General features: G+C 45.4%; 2 protein-coding genes across 5 annotated transcripts in view; both read left to right on the top strand.

Annotated features, from left to right (window-relative positions):
* LOC113161594 (spectrin beta chain, non-erythrocytic 1-like) overlaps positions 1-9,126 on the top strand; it is a 31,946-nt gene extending 22,820 nt beyond the window's left edge. For 2 of the 3 annotated variants that reach the window (XM_026359270.1, XM_026359272.1), the window contains 17 exons: positions 165-428; positions 583-807; positions 957-1,046; positions 1,166-1,444; positions 1,534-1,664; positions 1,905-2,109; positions 2,363-2,737; positions 2,840-3,084; positions 3,160-3,298; positions 3,390-3,474; positions 4,232-4,428; positions 4,786-4,892; positions 4,979-5,027; positions 5,703-5,914; positions 5,995-6,168; positions 6,510-6,552; positions 6,905-7,123. In XM_026359270.1, coding sequence (XP_026215055.1) covers positions 165-428; positions 583-807; positions 957-1,046; positions 1,166-1,444; positions 1,534-1,664; positions 1,905-2,109; positions 2,363-2,737; positions 2,840-3,084; positions 3,160-3,298; positions 3,390-3,474; positions 4,232-4,428; positions 4,786-4,892; positions 4,979-5,027; positions 5,703-5,914; positions 5,995-6,168; positions 6,510-6,552; positions 6,905-7,123 — 3,039 coding nt within the window. Of the gene's footprint in view, positions 1-164; positions 429-582; positions 808-956; positions 1,047-1,165; positions 1,445-1,533; positions 1,665-1,904; positions 2,110-2,362; positions 2,738-2,839; positions 3,085-3,159; positions 3,299-3,389; positions 3,475-4,231; positions 4,429-4,785; positions 4,893-4,978; positions 5,028-5,702; positions 5,915-5,994; positions 6,169-6,509; positions 6,553-6,904 lie in introns of all 3 variants that reach the window. The other variant, XM_026359271.1, reaches the window with a different exon arrangement.
* Positions 9,127-11,579: 2,453 nt separating this feature from the next.
* The window catches only part of LOC113161595 (echinoderm microtubule-associated protein-like 6), a 29,429-nt gene continuing 26,799 nt past the window's right edge, over positions 11,580-14,209 (top strand). For both annotated transcript variants that reach the window (XM_026359275.1, XM_026359274.1), the window contains exon 1: positions 11,580-13,044. In XM_026359275.1, coding sequence (XP_026215060.1) covers positions 12,848-13,044 — 197 coding nt within the window. In that variant the 5' untranslated portion in view covers positions 11,580-12,847. The remainder of the gene's footprint in view (positions 13,045-14,209) is intronic.

The following is a 14,209-nucleotide window of genomic DNA, read 5'->3' as shown; positions in this document are numbered from 1 at the left end:
CATGATTCATGGTAAAGTAAATTTAAGATAAACACGGTCTCTGCCTAAAACCAGGCACATTTAATCAAACATTTGAATTCAATTTACCACTAGTGCACTTCAGGGAATGTGCATGAGGTTGAACACTCAATTCTGGCTGTTTAACCGGGCTTGCCCCTCTTCAGGATGGCATGCTGCTGGTATCGGAGAAGCCAGAGACGGAGGCGGTGGTGAAAGAGAAGCTGGCAGCGCTTCACACGATGTGGGAGGAGCTCGAGTCCACGACCCAGACCAAAGCTCAGTGTCTGTTTGATGCCAACAAGGCCGAGCTGTTCACTCAGAGCTGCGCCGACCTCGATAAGTGGCTGGCCAGCCTCGAGGGTCAAATCCAGTCTGACGACTATGGCAAAGACCTGACCTCCGTCAACATTCTGCTCAAGAAACAACAGGTACGATGATGGTATTACTGCAGTAGTACAAGATGCTCTAGTAGTACCATTGGTGGGGAATAGTTTTCTTACTCCTTCCGATGCTGGAGAACCAGGTGGAGGTGCTTCAGCAGCTGTAGTGTTGGTATGGGTCTGACTCTGCCCCCTCCTTCAGATGCTGGAGAACCAGGTGGAGGTGCGTCAGAGGGAGGTGGTGGAGCTGCAGAGCCAGGTGAAAGCTCTGGGTCAGGAGGTGAAGGACACTGAGGAGGTGGACGGGCGGAGGCAGGTGGTGGAGAAGAAGTTCCAGGAGCTGTTGGATCCGCTGAGACGCCGCAGGAACTTCCTGGTGGCATCGAGAGAAGTTCACCAGTTCAACCGAGACGTTGAGGACGAGATCGTACGTAGAACTGGTCCAGAGACCAGAACTGATCCAGATACTAGAAGTGAAGTCTACTACTGTACTGTTTGTAGGATTCTGTTCAACCGCACTGAGTACGGCCAGTATGAGTACTTCATACTAGTACTACTTTCTGTTCTGTTTTCCAGCTGTGGGTCCAGGAGAGGATGCCTGTGGCCATGTCCACCGACCATGGACACAATCTACAGACTGTCCAGCTCCTCATCAAGAAGAACCAGGTGAGAGAAGACAACCTTTTAGACCAGATCTTAGACATCAGGTAAAACTCCATCAGCCCCCATCAACTAATGCGGATACTGAGTTCAGATGACATACCGCCTGTCTTCTTTATGCTCAGACGCTGCAGAAGGAGATCCAGGGTCACCAGCCTCGTATCGACGACATCCTGGAGCGCAGTCAGAGGCTCTTGCAGGATGAGTCCTTGAACACAGGCGTCATCCGTCAGCGTCTGGCCAACCTGCAGGAGTTGTGGAGGCAGCTGATGGAAGAAGCGGAGCGCCGACACGGCCGCTTGGAGGAGGCCCACAAAGCCCAGCAGTACTACTTTGACGCTGCAGAGGCCGAGGCCTGGATGAGTGAGCAGGAGCTGTACATGATGTCAGAGGAGAAGGCCAAGGTGTCTCTTTGTGGTTGTAAGATGTATTTTGAAGAGCCCGATCCCCATCCTCCTCCAAGCTGTGACACTAGCTGATGTCTGTGTTTCAGGACGAGCAGAGTGCTGTCACCATGCTGAAAAAGCATCAGATCGTGGAGCAGGCGGTGGAGGACTACGCTGAGACTGTCCACCAGCTGTCCAAGACCAGCAGAGGACTGGTAGCTGATGGGCACCCTGAGAGGTACATCGACGTGTGTATTACTGTCACTATAATATTATGATAATATTATTCCCCGTGTCTTTCGGAAGAGCTCTGACCCTCAGAAACATGCTACTGGAGCCAATAGACCCCCTCCAGACAATCCTGGTTCAAATGCACTGTGTCTGATCCAGTAACAGGACTCTGTGTGTGTGTGTGTGTGTGTGTGTGTGTGTGTGTGTGTGTGTGTGTGTGTGTGTGTGTGTGTGTGTGTGTGGTCAGTGAGCGTATCAGCATGCGTCAGTCTCAGGTGGACAAGCTGTACGCCGGCCTGAAGGACCTGTCTGAGGAGAGACGGGGGAAACTGGACGAGAGGCTGCGTCTCTTCCAGCTGAACCGAGAGGTGGACGACCTGGAGCAGTGGATCGCTGAGCGGGAGGTGGTGGCTGGGTCACATGAGCTGGGACAGGACTACGAACACGTCACTGTACGTTACTGCCAGTACTGCTACTACTACTGTGTGAATACAACACTGACAGCACTTACACCAGTATTACTAGTTTTATACACAGGTGTATAAAACTATCACTGTTTCGGGTACTACAACTCATAGTACAAGTAGTACTGTATTTCAGACAGTACAGTAAATCATATTTTCTAATACTACACTTGGTACTTCAGGCTGTGTTGGTATAGGTAATGCTACTTCCTGATCTCTTACCTGTGTTGTCCTTGTTCAGATGTTGCAGGAGCGTTTCCGTGAGTTTGCCCGGGACACCGGGAACATTGGTCAGGAGCGCGTGGACGCCGTGAATCGTCTGGCAGACGAGCTGATTAACGCCGGTCATGGCGACGCGGCAACGGTGGCAGAGTGGAAGGACGGGTTGAACGAGGCCTGGGCCGACCTGCTGGAGCTCATTGACACCAGAACGCAGATCCTCGCTGCTTCCTTTGAGCTCCACAAGTTCTACCACGACGCCAAGGAGATCCTGGGACGCATCCTGGACAAACAGAAGAAGCTGCCGGAGGAGCTTGGCCGTGACCAGAACACGGTGGAGACGCTGCAGAGGATGCACACCACCTTCGAACACGATATCCAGGCCCTGGGGACACAGGTCAGTCATGCACACATGTCCCGGTGTGCAGTGAAACATGTACAAACAGTGCTGACGTAAAGGATCTGAGTTCCTCCTTTGACCCTTGACCTTCGCCGGCAGGTGAGGCAGCTGCAGGAGGACGCTGTTCGCCTCCAGTCGGCGTACGCTGGGGACAAAGCCGATGACATCCAGCGGCGGGAGAACGAGGTGCTGGAGGCCTGGAGGAGCCTGCTGGAGGCCTGCGATGGACGCCGGCTCCGGCTCCTCGACACCGGGGACAAGTTCCGATTCTTTAGCATGGTCCGAGACCTGATGCTGTGGATGGAAGATGTGATCCGGCTCATCGAGGCCCAGGAGAAACCCAGGTACGCATAGTCTGCTGCGTGTTAACAGCATGTCAGCTGAGTAGAACTGCAATAAGCAAGTGTCTGCATTTTCAGAGACGTGTCGTCAGTGGAGCTGCTGATGAACAACCATCAGGGCATCAAGGCAGAGATCGACGCCCGAAACGACAGCTTCACGGCCTGCATCGAGCTGGGGAAAGCTCTGCTGGCCAGGAAGCACTACGCTTCCGAAGAGGTGAGGTCAAGACACGGGTGGTTTAAAGGCATTCTGTGTTGTGATGATGGCACCATAAGAGGTAAAGAAACTGTCGACTGTCTTTGTTCAGATTAAAGAGAAGTTACTGCAGCTGACGGACAAGAGGAAAGAGATGATTGACAAGTGGGAGGATCGATGGGAGTGGCTGCGACTCAGTAAGACTCTCACTCTTTGTTCTGTACACAAACAAAATAATCCCAAGTCTCAGCTGTAATAAACCCGCTCAGTGAGGCCAGAGGTGAACGAGCTGCATTTAGACCAGTCTCTGGTTTAACTGCAGCTGCTGGACGACACACTGAGAGCACTCAGGTTTTTCTGAACGTGAATTACAGGATCCTTCAGTGGCTCCAAACAGTCCTTCTTTGAGTTTTTAGTCTGAGGTGAGCTGAGATGGATAAACACAGCATGTGTGTGATTTGAACCGTTGGCACCTAAAATGCAGTTGCCTGTTCACATAACTTCCCCAAGGAGATTGATATATTATTGGTTTTAATTCATTCTCCTTATTATTTAGGAACACGTGGCTCAGTGGGAGCTAACAGGATTAGGACTCAGAGGTCAGAGTGATCCGGCTGAGAGGCTGGACTCTGCTGAGTCAGTGCTGACGAAGAGTCCTCGGGCTCTCGTCGTCCTTTTAATGAAGCTGCTCAGCATCTTCTCAGCCGTCGTCGACCGATCAGGAAGCGCTGCAGGCGGTTTAGTCATCAGGGCGCTTCACTAGTTCAGATTTGATTCAAATGTTTCCAGAGACCAGAGCAAGCTGCTGGAATCATCTGAAGATCCAGGCCCAGACTCTAAAAGGAGCAAACCTCACATAAGAGAGACCAGACCTGGTCCAACCTGGCCTGATCAGCAGCAGACTCTGTCTTAATATCCACTGACTAACAATCCTCCCCTCTGTTCCCCCCTCAGTCCTGGAGGTGCACCAGTTCTCCCGGGACGCGGGGGTAGCCGAGGCCTGGCTGCTGGGCCAGGAGCCGTACCTGTCCAGCAGGGAGATGGGTCAGAGCGTGGACGAGGTGGAGAAGCTCATCAAACGCCACGAGGCCTTCGAGAAGTCGGCCGCCACTTGGGAGGAGCGGTTCTCTGCTCTGGAGAGGCTGACGACGGTGAGTCTAGGGGGGCAAAAACCTCCACCCATGCCTCCACCTGGTCTACAGCAAAACCTGTATTAGTCTTCTTACTGTGTCACTGATAGTACTACAGTACCTCTACTCTCATACTAGTACTGCTTTCTGATACTATTAGTACTTTTAAGATTAACAGACAAACCAGATTTTCAAAATAAAAGTCATTTTTTCTTTACAAATTTACAGAGTTTTCATGAACAGTTTGTTTTTATTGAACCTTCATTTTACCAGTAGAACCTCACTGGGTCCCGACCAATACAGGAAGTAACATGTTTAAATTTTCCAGGCTATGAAGACGAATACCTTGAGGTTGTGTGTGTGTGTGTGTGTCTGCAGCTGGAGCTGCTGGAGGTCAGGAGGCAGCAGGAGGAGGAGGAGAGGAGGAGGAAGCCACCATCTCCAGAACCAGCTGTGGTTCAGCAGGAGGAGTCTCAGCAGCAGAGGTGAAAGCTCTGGAACAAGTTAAAGAACACGTTTATTGGAAGATAGTGAGGAGGTGAAGTCTTCATGTTTCTCTGTGTCTCTGCAGCGGCGTCATCACTCAGAACGGACTGCCTTCAGACCAGGACTCTCCTCAGGTCAGTACTCTCGTTAGTGAAGACTTAGTGGTCAGTTTATTAGGGACGGCTCAGTCTGATTCAACGGTCCTGTTAATAAATCCTCCTTCACAAAGGTGACGATGTTCAGTTTTTGTTCAAACTGTTTCAGAGACGATTGATTCAGGATCTTTGAACCTGTTTAAACAGAGACCTGCTTCCAGGTCTGAGCCCAGCTGAGGAATTTAGACGCCTCAAAGGCGACGGATGTGTGAATGTCTTTGTGTTTGGCTGCTCTGACTGTTTAAATTTGTACGTGAGTCACGTCATTATTAATGATTCATTCTGCAGAGTGTGTGTGAGTCACAGCTGATTCACATCTCCTACAGTTTTAATCTTTAATCTTAAACCGTGCTTGAGTCTCTGGAGATGGCTGATACGGTGGCCCTGAGAGGTCAACTCCCAGCAAACTGCAGATCGACAGTTTCACTTTATGTGTCAACGTGCTACCTGTCATCTGAATCTGTAACAACCCACTGTCTTTGTGGAACCAGCCACATTTGAAAACCCGAAACAGTTGTTTAAAAACACTTCCTGTTCAGAACTTTTCATCTTCTGCTGGACAAACTGACGTGGTGACTGGTTATGAAAGCGTCAGTAGCAGCTGTGTTTATTCTGATCCATTTCATCTGTCCCCGTGGAATCGACCGTATTCAGGACGGTGTCGACGGTGGGGATCTGGTGAACGGTGTGGTGGAGCGGAGCTCCAAGGAGCCCAGCCCGGCCCCGTCCCCGACCTCCGGCAGGAAGAGTAAAAGCAGCCAGTCGTCCACCCTGCCTACCAAGAACGTGGACTTGTCCTCGCAGCTGGAGGGGCTCCTGCACCGCAAACACGAGTGGGAGGGCCACAACAAGAAGGCGTCCAACAGGTAAGAACAAAGATCCTCTGTTACGGTCTCATTCCTCTCAGCTGAGCATCACCTGATCCTGCTGCTCTCTGGATTCGCAGGTCGTGGCACAACGTCTACTGTGTCATCAACAACCAGGAGATGTGTTTCTATAAGGACAGCAAGGCGGCGGGTCTGGGGGTCCTCTACCACAATGAGGTGCCCATCAGCCTGAAGGAGGCCACCTGTGACGTAGCTTCAGACTACAAGAAGAAGAAACATGTCTTCAAACTAAGGTACATGAGGGAAGTTGGTTGATTCTCACCTCAGATATATTTGGGACCAGGTGCACGTTCAGAGGTAAAGACTGCACGTCGTGTTGTTTTCAAATACAAAAACACAGTGACCGTCTTCACTGTTGCTGATATAGAAGAAAAAAGAGTGAGAGCACATGTGTGATTTTAGTAGGGATTTAAAATATTCCCACCCGATTAATTCACATTAATCCTCTGTATTAATGATGTGCACTATATTTATTTATGTGTCAGAGTTTTGAAATGGTCTGAACAAGCTGAACTAAAGGTCAGAAACATGACCTGTTGACTGATGTTCATTCTTCGTTCTCTTCTTGTTTCAGACTAACCGATGGAAATGAGTATCTGTTTCAAGCCAAAGATGAAGTGAGTCTGGTTCTTTAGAATTGTGTAAAATTCAGATTTAAAAGTTAAGATTTCCACCTCCAGCATCAACCTTGTAAATTTCACTTTGCAAATTTGCATGGAGTTTGGTTGGTTATTTCTAAAATCCTGGCTCCAGCTGGTGACTCTACCTGAACTGGACTTCATATGGAATTTACTGGTTTATACCTTTACACATAACAGTTTTGACTTAGACATAATTTGTTTAGGGGTCTGGTGTGAGCATAAGAACAAAAGTTAGAATAACAATAATATATATAAAAGAGATCCTGTCTCTGCCTGTTATTAAAACCTGTCGAGCAATGTGAGTGTCTGACCTGTGCCACCCCTGCAGGAGGAGATGAGCACCTGGATCCAGGCCATCCTGAACGCCAGTGCTGCCGACCGCACAGACGTGCAGGGCAGTAACCCCGGTACTCCGTCAACTGGGCGCGCTCAGACGCTGCCAGCCACCGTCACCCTCACCACTGAGTCGAGTCCCGGCAAGAGGGAGAAGGACAAAGAGAAGGACAAGGAGAAGCGCTTCAGCCTGTTCAGCAAGAAAAAACAGTAGAAAAGAAAACACGGAGCACTTTGGTGAAACTGAATACATGTGGACACACGCTTCGATGCAGCAAATCTCATATTTAGCTTCTTTAAAATGTATAATTTCACATCACCTGCCCTCAGCTGGAAACATGGAGAACTGGAATCTGCTCCAGAGCGTCTGTCCACATTCTAGTAGCTTTTAGCTCCACAGAGAAATAAAGCTGCCGAAACGCGATTTCCAAACCTCAGCGAAAAGATGAACCCCTCGACCATTAAAGTGTCCTGTTCAGAACATGAGCTTATTCTTCTTAGCGAACACAACGCTTAATCCCACATGAATTGATTAGAAATTGTTAGACGATTACTGTGAGTGTCGACATGAAGAGTTCCAAGTGTCCGTTTAGACAATTTTAAATCTAAATTCCTTGACAATTCATTGAAATAGTCAAAGAGAGGCTGATGGGAGGAGGAGCTGAAAACTGCCCAGGTTTCTCCAAAGTGCACCGTGACAGGGTTTTTAGTTTTTCTCAAAGCAGTTTGTCTGTTTCTTTCTTGATTTTTTTAATATTTTGTTAGTTTATTTTTTGTGTGGTCAGTTGTGTTGCAGTGAAACGTCATAGAAATGTGATGGACAGCGGTTCATCGTGGGCAAAGGGAACGACACAGTGACAGCAGTGGCGGTCCCTGGTCTTAATGTCGATATGTGACCCTCATTGTGGCTTGTGTTGTGCAGAACTGGGAATAGAACTTCAATATTTTTTGAAAACTGTTAAATACCCAAAGTTGTCCTAAAGGTTCTGATTTATGAACTTTTTATTCTTAGGACAATTACCAATTTAATATATTGTGTAAGCAAATCCAGGCCATGTTAGCATGTTACCTAATAATAATAAGTATTGAACAGTTCTTATTTTGATACCATGGACCTCAATCGAAGCAAATTAACCAACGAGTGGTTTTATATTCCGGATCATCTAGTGGTGGCAGTGACCCCTCAGCTTCATCTTGGGACTCATAGGATTAGACTGTTGCTATCTAACAATCAATGAATCAGTAATGATGCTGATTTTGAGCCAAAGTTTGCTGTTTTATCTGGTAGGAAACAATTTCACGTGACAGCATTAAGGCAGAAATTGTCATCACACTCGAACTGTCTTTGTGGACGATGAGCTGCTTTTAGGTCCAAATCATCATCAGTTCATTTGTTAATCCATCAGTGAGGAACAGCTGTCTCCTGTTCACTGTCGTTCGTTTGTTTGCTGATGATGAACCGCTGTTACATCAGATGGGACCACACGTTTTGTTTTTCCAACATTGTTTAAATTTGTATGTCTTACATTTGTGTTGTTTTTCTACTTTTTTGAAAAAGTTATTTCCTCAATTTTGTGAGGGTGTCCTAAGAGACAACCTACATTCTTCCTCTGCCGTTGAGAAATTGGACCAATAGTGCATTTTCTGTTTTATTATTATTTTTACTAGTTTATCTAACCCTAACCACTCCACAGCCATTTTCCTATTGTCTTTAAAACAGCCAGTCCCCTTTGAGGAGCTGTGTAATGTAGAAATGTCCACTTGCATGCTTTGTCAGGCTCAGAGCATCACCTAAAGGAACGCACCAGAAACTAAAGCTCCTTTTTTGTTAGTTTTTCTTCAGTTCAGATCTTTCTGTTCCAGGTAATGAAGATCAGTCTGTATAATAAACACTTTAAAGCGTAGACGTGCGTCACGTACTGCACACAGTAAGTGGGAAATGAAGGTTGCTTGCTCGTCGTCGGCTCTGATTTTCTGCTCTTTGATACTCGTGTTGCTCCGTCACTGTATATCTATTGTACTGAACATGTATGGAAGTTAACGTCATGTTACTGCACAATCAGAACCACATCTATAGGAATGAAGAAGGTCCAATATTTAAACAGACATTAGACCATAAAGGCTTCTCTCATGTATGAAACTGCACCTGTAGACTTTAAAGCTTTCTCTCTGTCAAATATGTGCGATGTCATTAAAGCTTTTAAACTTTACACACCAGCTGTTTGTCCTTCCACTGTTATTTTAACCTTTACAAACAACTGATTGATCAGTACATGAAGTGATTCATTTACTTACTATCAATAATTCTTTTTTTTTAGAAATGACAGATTAACACATTTTAAAAATATGATTAGTTTTGCTAATGTGCCTGGTGGTCACAAAATATACAAATGCACTGCAGGAACAAATCTGAAACTCATTAACAAATCATATCTGTAAATGTTATTATGAAGTATGTACGTTGGTATTTTTAGTTAAGTTCATTTACTTTTCCTTTTAATTTTCAAACAACATGATAAACAAAAGAACTCAAAGTTAATATTATTGAAATCTTGAAATTGATCATTTGTCTATTTATTAGTTAGACTTTCTTCCCCCTTCTTATTCTCTTCTCCAGCCATCAGCACCAACATGACTGCAGTTCCCATCATGCACTGCGGCACGTCCCCGACGCCGCTGCGCATTAACCGCACCTGACCTGACGCAGTGACAGCGGCGGGAAGCTCGCGGAGTTTAACGCGAAAGAGACCGGAAATGTAAATCGTATCCTTCAAAATAAAACAGCAGCAAAACATTTGAAAAACATTTCGGGACCATTACAAGAAGTTCAGAGTTTGAGTAACTCTTATTAGTTACTAATCTCTCCTCCTTATTAGTTACTAATCTCTCCTCCTTATTAGTTACTAATAAGAGTAACTAATACACTAACTCTATGTGGAGGTCTCTTTGACCTCCACATAGAGGAGGATCTAACCTGGGGAGTACACACCTCTGAGCTGATAAGAAAGGCCCAGCAGAGACTGCACTTCCTAAGGTCCTTAGGAAGAACAACATCTCCCAGAGACTGCTGGTGTCCTCTTATCGATGCTCTATTGAGAGCATCCTCACGTACTGTGTTTGTGTGTGGTTCAGCAGATGTACAGTGGCTCAGAGGAAAGCTCTCCAGAGGATCACCGGTTCCCCTCTCCTCCCTCTAGAAGAACTTCACAGTTCCCGCTGCCCCAAAAAAGCTCAAACCATTCTGAGGGACACTACACACCCTGGACACTCTCTCTTTGAACTGCTGCCATCAGGGAGAAGGTTCAGGTCCATCAAAACTAGGACTGACAGATTCAAGAAAAGTTTTTATTCCATAGCCAAAACTACATTAAACACTGTAAAGAACGGACTGTAGGAACCAGTACAGTAACTGTGACAGTATGCTCACTTGTAGGAGTGAGAGCTGGTCTGCAGCACAGTGTGAGGTTCTTTGATTACTTGAATGGTTGTTTGTGTCTTATTTTGTCTTTTTGACTGTCTCTGATTGTTTATTCTGTTTTTTGTTTTTTTATTATTATTTCTTTTCATTGTATATATGGCACACACTGGTTGGCACCTTAATCTCGTTGTAAGATGTTTCAATGACAATAAAGTTTATCTTTATCTTTATCTTATATGATCACAGTATGTTGTGGTCCATCCAGTGCCGCTGGGCTGAACCTCAGACCGTCCAGGACCTAAGTGGTGTCCTGGACCAGGTCTGGGGGAGATACCCCAGGACACCATCATCCGTCCCAGCGTTGTCAGGTTGAGGACCAGGTTGAGTGAAATAGACGAACCTGCTGCGTCATTTTTCACTTTGATTTGATTTTTGATCTTTTTAATTACCCAGTCCCTATCCGTTTAAATACCCAGCATGATTTTTCTGGCGTTTTACTTTGAAGGCCCTCACAGGAAGTGGTGGTGTTGTTTCTCCCGGTCTGTCGGTGTCGGTGATCCCTGTGATTCCCGTGATTCCCGTGATTCCCGTTAATATTCCGACTTTCCTTCATCATTTTCAGCGTTTTCTGCTTGTTTGTGACCCGCGGAACCGCTCGGGGTGTCAGCCGGGCCGAGGCGCGCCTCCTCCGCCGGCCTGCAGGAGCAGCAGCCGGTGTTCCGCGGTCCGGACGCGGACTGGCGGAGACTAATCAGCGCTTTAATCTCCGGTTTAACGGGACCCGAGCAGACGAGGATCTGCGGAATTCTCTTATCCCCCGATGTCGGGAACCGCACGAACGGAGCCCGGGTCAGAGAAGCCGAGATTGTAGCGACACCGTGTCCGTGGGATCACCGGGACCCAGGTGGTCCGAGCAGGTTGTTCACGACCACACCGACACCCCGAGCTCCCGGTAACGTCCCGGTAACGTCCCGGTAACGTCCCGGTAACGTCCCGCTTCAGAACCTTCACAGCAGATTCCGGGAACAGCTGTTAAAAGTGTAGAAGCAGCTTTAACGTGATTTTATTTCTAGAACTTTTCTGTGTCGGAACCGAGTTCAGTAGGAGTTTAAAATGAAATATTAAAAAAGAAATGCACGTTTAAAGAGTGACACGTTATTATTATTATTATTATTATTAAGATTCCTACTGTAGATTTAATACTAAAAATAATACTGAGAACATTTAGAGAGTTTTATTTCTTTTTTATAGCCTGATAATATTCAACATTCTCATTTTCTGTGAAAAGTAAAGGTTCAGTTTTCTGATCCTGATGTATTCAAGAATTTAGAGATTAAACCCTAAACCAAATGTCCCACTGTCACCACGTTTCTAATCTGGTTGTCATCATTTCTTGCAATCTAAAAATAAAAAATAACCTATAATCTTTGGTTCATTACTGATAACTTTACTGTACTCTACTTTAGCCTGATAGTAGTCAACATGTGGTCACCAGTAATCTAAAATATACCTGCTCAGTTCAGTATCAGTATCTGTTAAACACTAAATCAAAAAATTATACAATATTATATCTATATTATAAACATTATTTAAAAAAAAACTTCCCCTGAAACTGTGCAGCGATGTCACAAAAAACACCCCTTAAACAACAAATTGTCAGGTTGCCGTAATTTGAGTTAGTTCAAACAAATCCTGTGATATGTTATTGTAAGATAGTAGTGAGTTTAAATCTGTGTTCACTGTTTCTGTCTCTAATAATAGTCAGTAAACTCAAAGAAGTTGTCATGACTTCATACATTAGATTTGATGTTTTATTCAAGAACTTCTTTTTAAAAAACAAAACACCACAATAATATTTTCTACTCTGACAAAATATTCCCTTAAAACTTTGCAGAAACTTAGTCAACAATGTGATAACGTCACAGAAAAATGTGTTCAGGAGATTTTTAGGACTACAGTTTAAAGTTGTATTTTATGGAGATTTAAAAGGACCTTTATTAGAATCAAATCTGTCTTCACTTGAACCAAAGATAATTTGGACAGTCTGCTGTCCATATACACACTGAGAACAAAATTCTTTCATTTTCTCTAAATCAGTTTCCTTTCAACACAATTAAAGGGACAGTCCATAGTCTTAGTCATCATGGAACATTTAAAGCTTTGTAGCGAAATAAAAGTTCTGTAGCTCAGCTTTAACATTTACAGTTCATAACTGTAACTGTAAAAATCAAAACGTGTGTTGGTTCGGTTCAAGTAACTTTGTGATGTCAGCTTAAAACAAACGCTTTTGCTGAATCATGGGAACAGTAGTTTCTCTGTTAGAGAGACCACAGTGATGGACTACAGGAACCAGAACTGGTAGGACCATTGGCAAGCTCATGGACACAGATTTGACTGGTTTTGAGGTATCATTTCAGATGCTTCATCAGTGTCAACCTGGACCAACCTGCTCAGAACTGATCAGACCTCCCGGTCCAAACTGAGACCACTTGAAGTTTTTATTTTTCTCTCTTTACGAGCATGTCGGATAAGACAGCTCCGCGCTGCCAGCTGAGGCTGGAGTGGATCCACGGGTACCGAGGCCACCAGTGTCGGAACAACCTGTACTACACCGCAGGAAAAGAGGTGGTGTACTTTGTTGCTGGGGTGGGCGTGGTCTACAACACCCGGGAACACACCCAGAGGTTCTACCTGGGACACAACGATGACATCATTAGGTGAGGGGCCAGAAGAAGGTATTCATATTATATTGATCATATTAGTTATATTAGGACCAGGTAACACGAGGTGGAGCTAGGACCACCAACCTTCCACAGGACCACCAGCTGTTCTAGCAATACGACAAAATAATCGAAACAAATATTTAAAGGCAGTTTCTGATGATGATTCTCACATTTTTCTGGTGAAAGGACAAATACAGGACGTGTAGAAGCAGGAACTAATGTAGAAGGGGTTTGACGTGATCTGTGCTAAAGACCAGGCAGATAGACAGGTGCAGCAGAGACTTAAACAAGGGGCCAGCTATGTATGTATGTAGAAATGTCCTCACAACAACGGTAACAAACTAAAGTATGTCCACTCAAACGTAGCAAGATGCACACACACACACACACACACACTCGGCGACAGATGTTGCAGATGTTGCTGCAGGCTCACCTGCAGGTCTCTCTCTGACCCAGCTCAGTGTGGTGGTTCACAGTGAACCAGAAACCCCTTGTTATTGGACTAGTTCATTTAAAACTGAGTTAAGGAATAACCCCTCAAACTGGGACATTATATCTAAAAGTTAATGATACATAAAAGTGAGAAAATCTAGATGTATACAGAAACAACTTCACTGCAGTACACGACTTTAATCATCAAGTAGGATGAATGTGAAAAAAACAGGCAGACACTGCAAAAGACAGTCAGGAGTCAGAATCTTCATGAAGCTACATCTGTACATCACTGAAAAACAGACAGAGAGTCCATTAACTACTGTTAATACACTACTGTTGATCTGGAATGAGCTGGGACTGGCACTGCCTGAGTATCCAGGTAAGTTTGGGTGGATCCCCGGCAGTGACTCTGGTTACCTGTACATCACCTTGTGTTCAGAGTTGATGACCCGATTCAGTGGATTTTACCATTTGCTGAAGATAGAGATCACTGTCCCTGTGATATCGGAGTAATCCCAGTGATGTTGTGTTGTTGTTGTTTCCATGGTTACCATAAGAATAGGACACAAGACTCAGATCGGTTCTGCTAAATAAAGTTTGAGGATTTATATGATCACAACTTGAGGCTGACACTGATGAACCTCGGCAAAAGTCTGGAGACGTCACAACATCTGTGAGCTCTGTCACATCTCCACCAACAGTCTTTCAGCTTGTTGTAGGACAA

Source organism: Anabas testudineus, chromosome 1 (genome assembly GCF_900324465.2).
Source record: "Anabas testudineus chromosome 1, fAnaTes1.2, whole genome shotgun sequence".
Lineage (NCBI taxonomy): Eukaryota > Metazoa > Chordata > Actinopteri > Anabantiformes > Anabantidae > Anabas > Anabas testudineus.
This window is presented reverse-complemented; position numbering and strand designations above follow the sequence as displayed.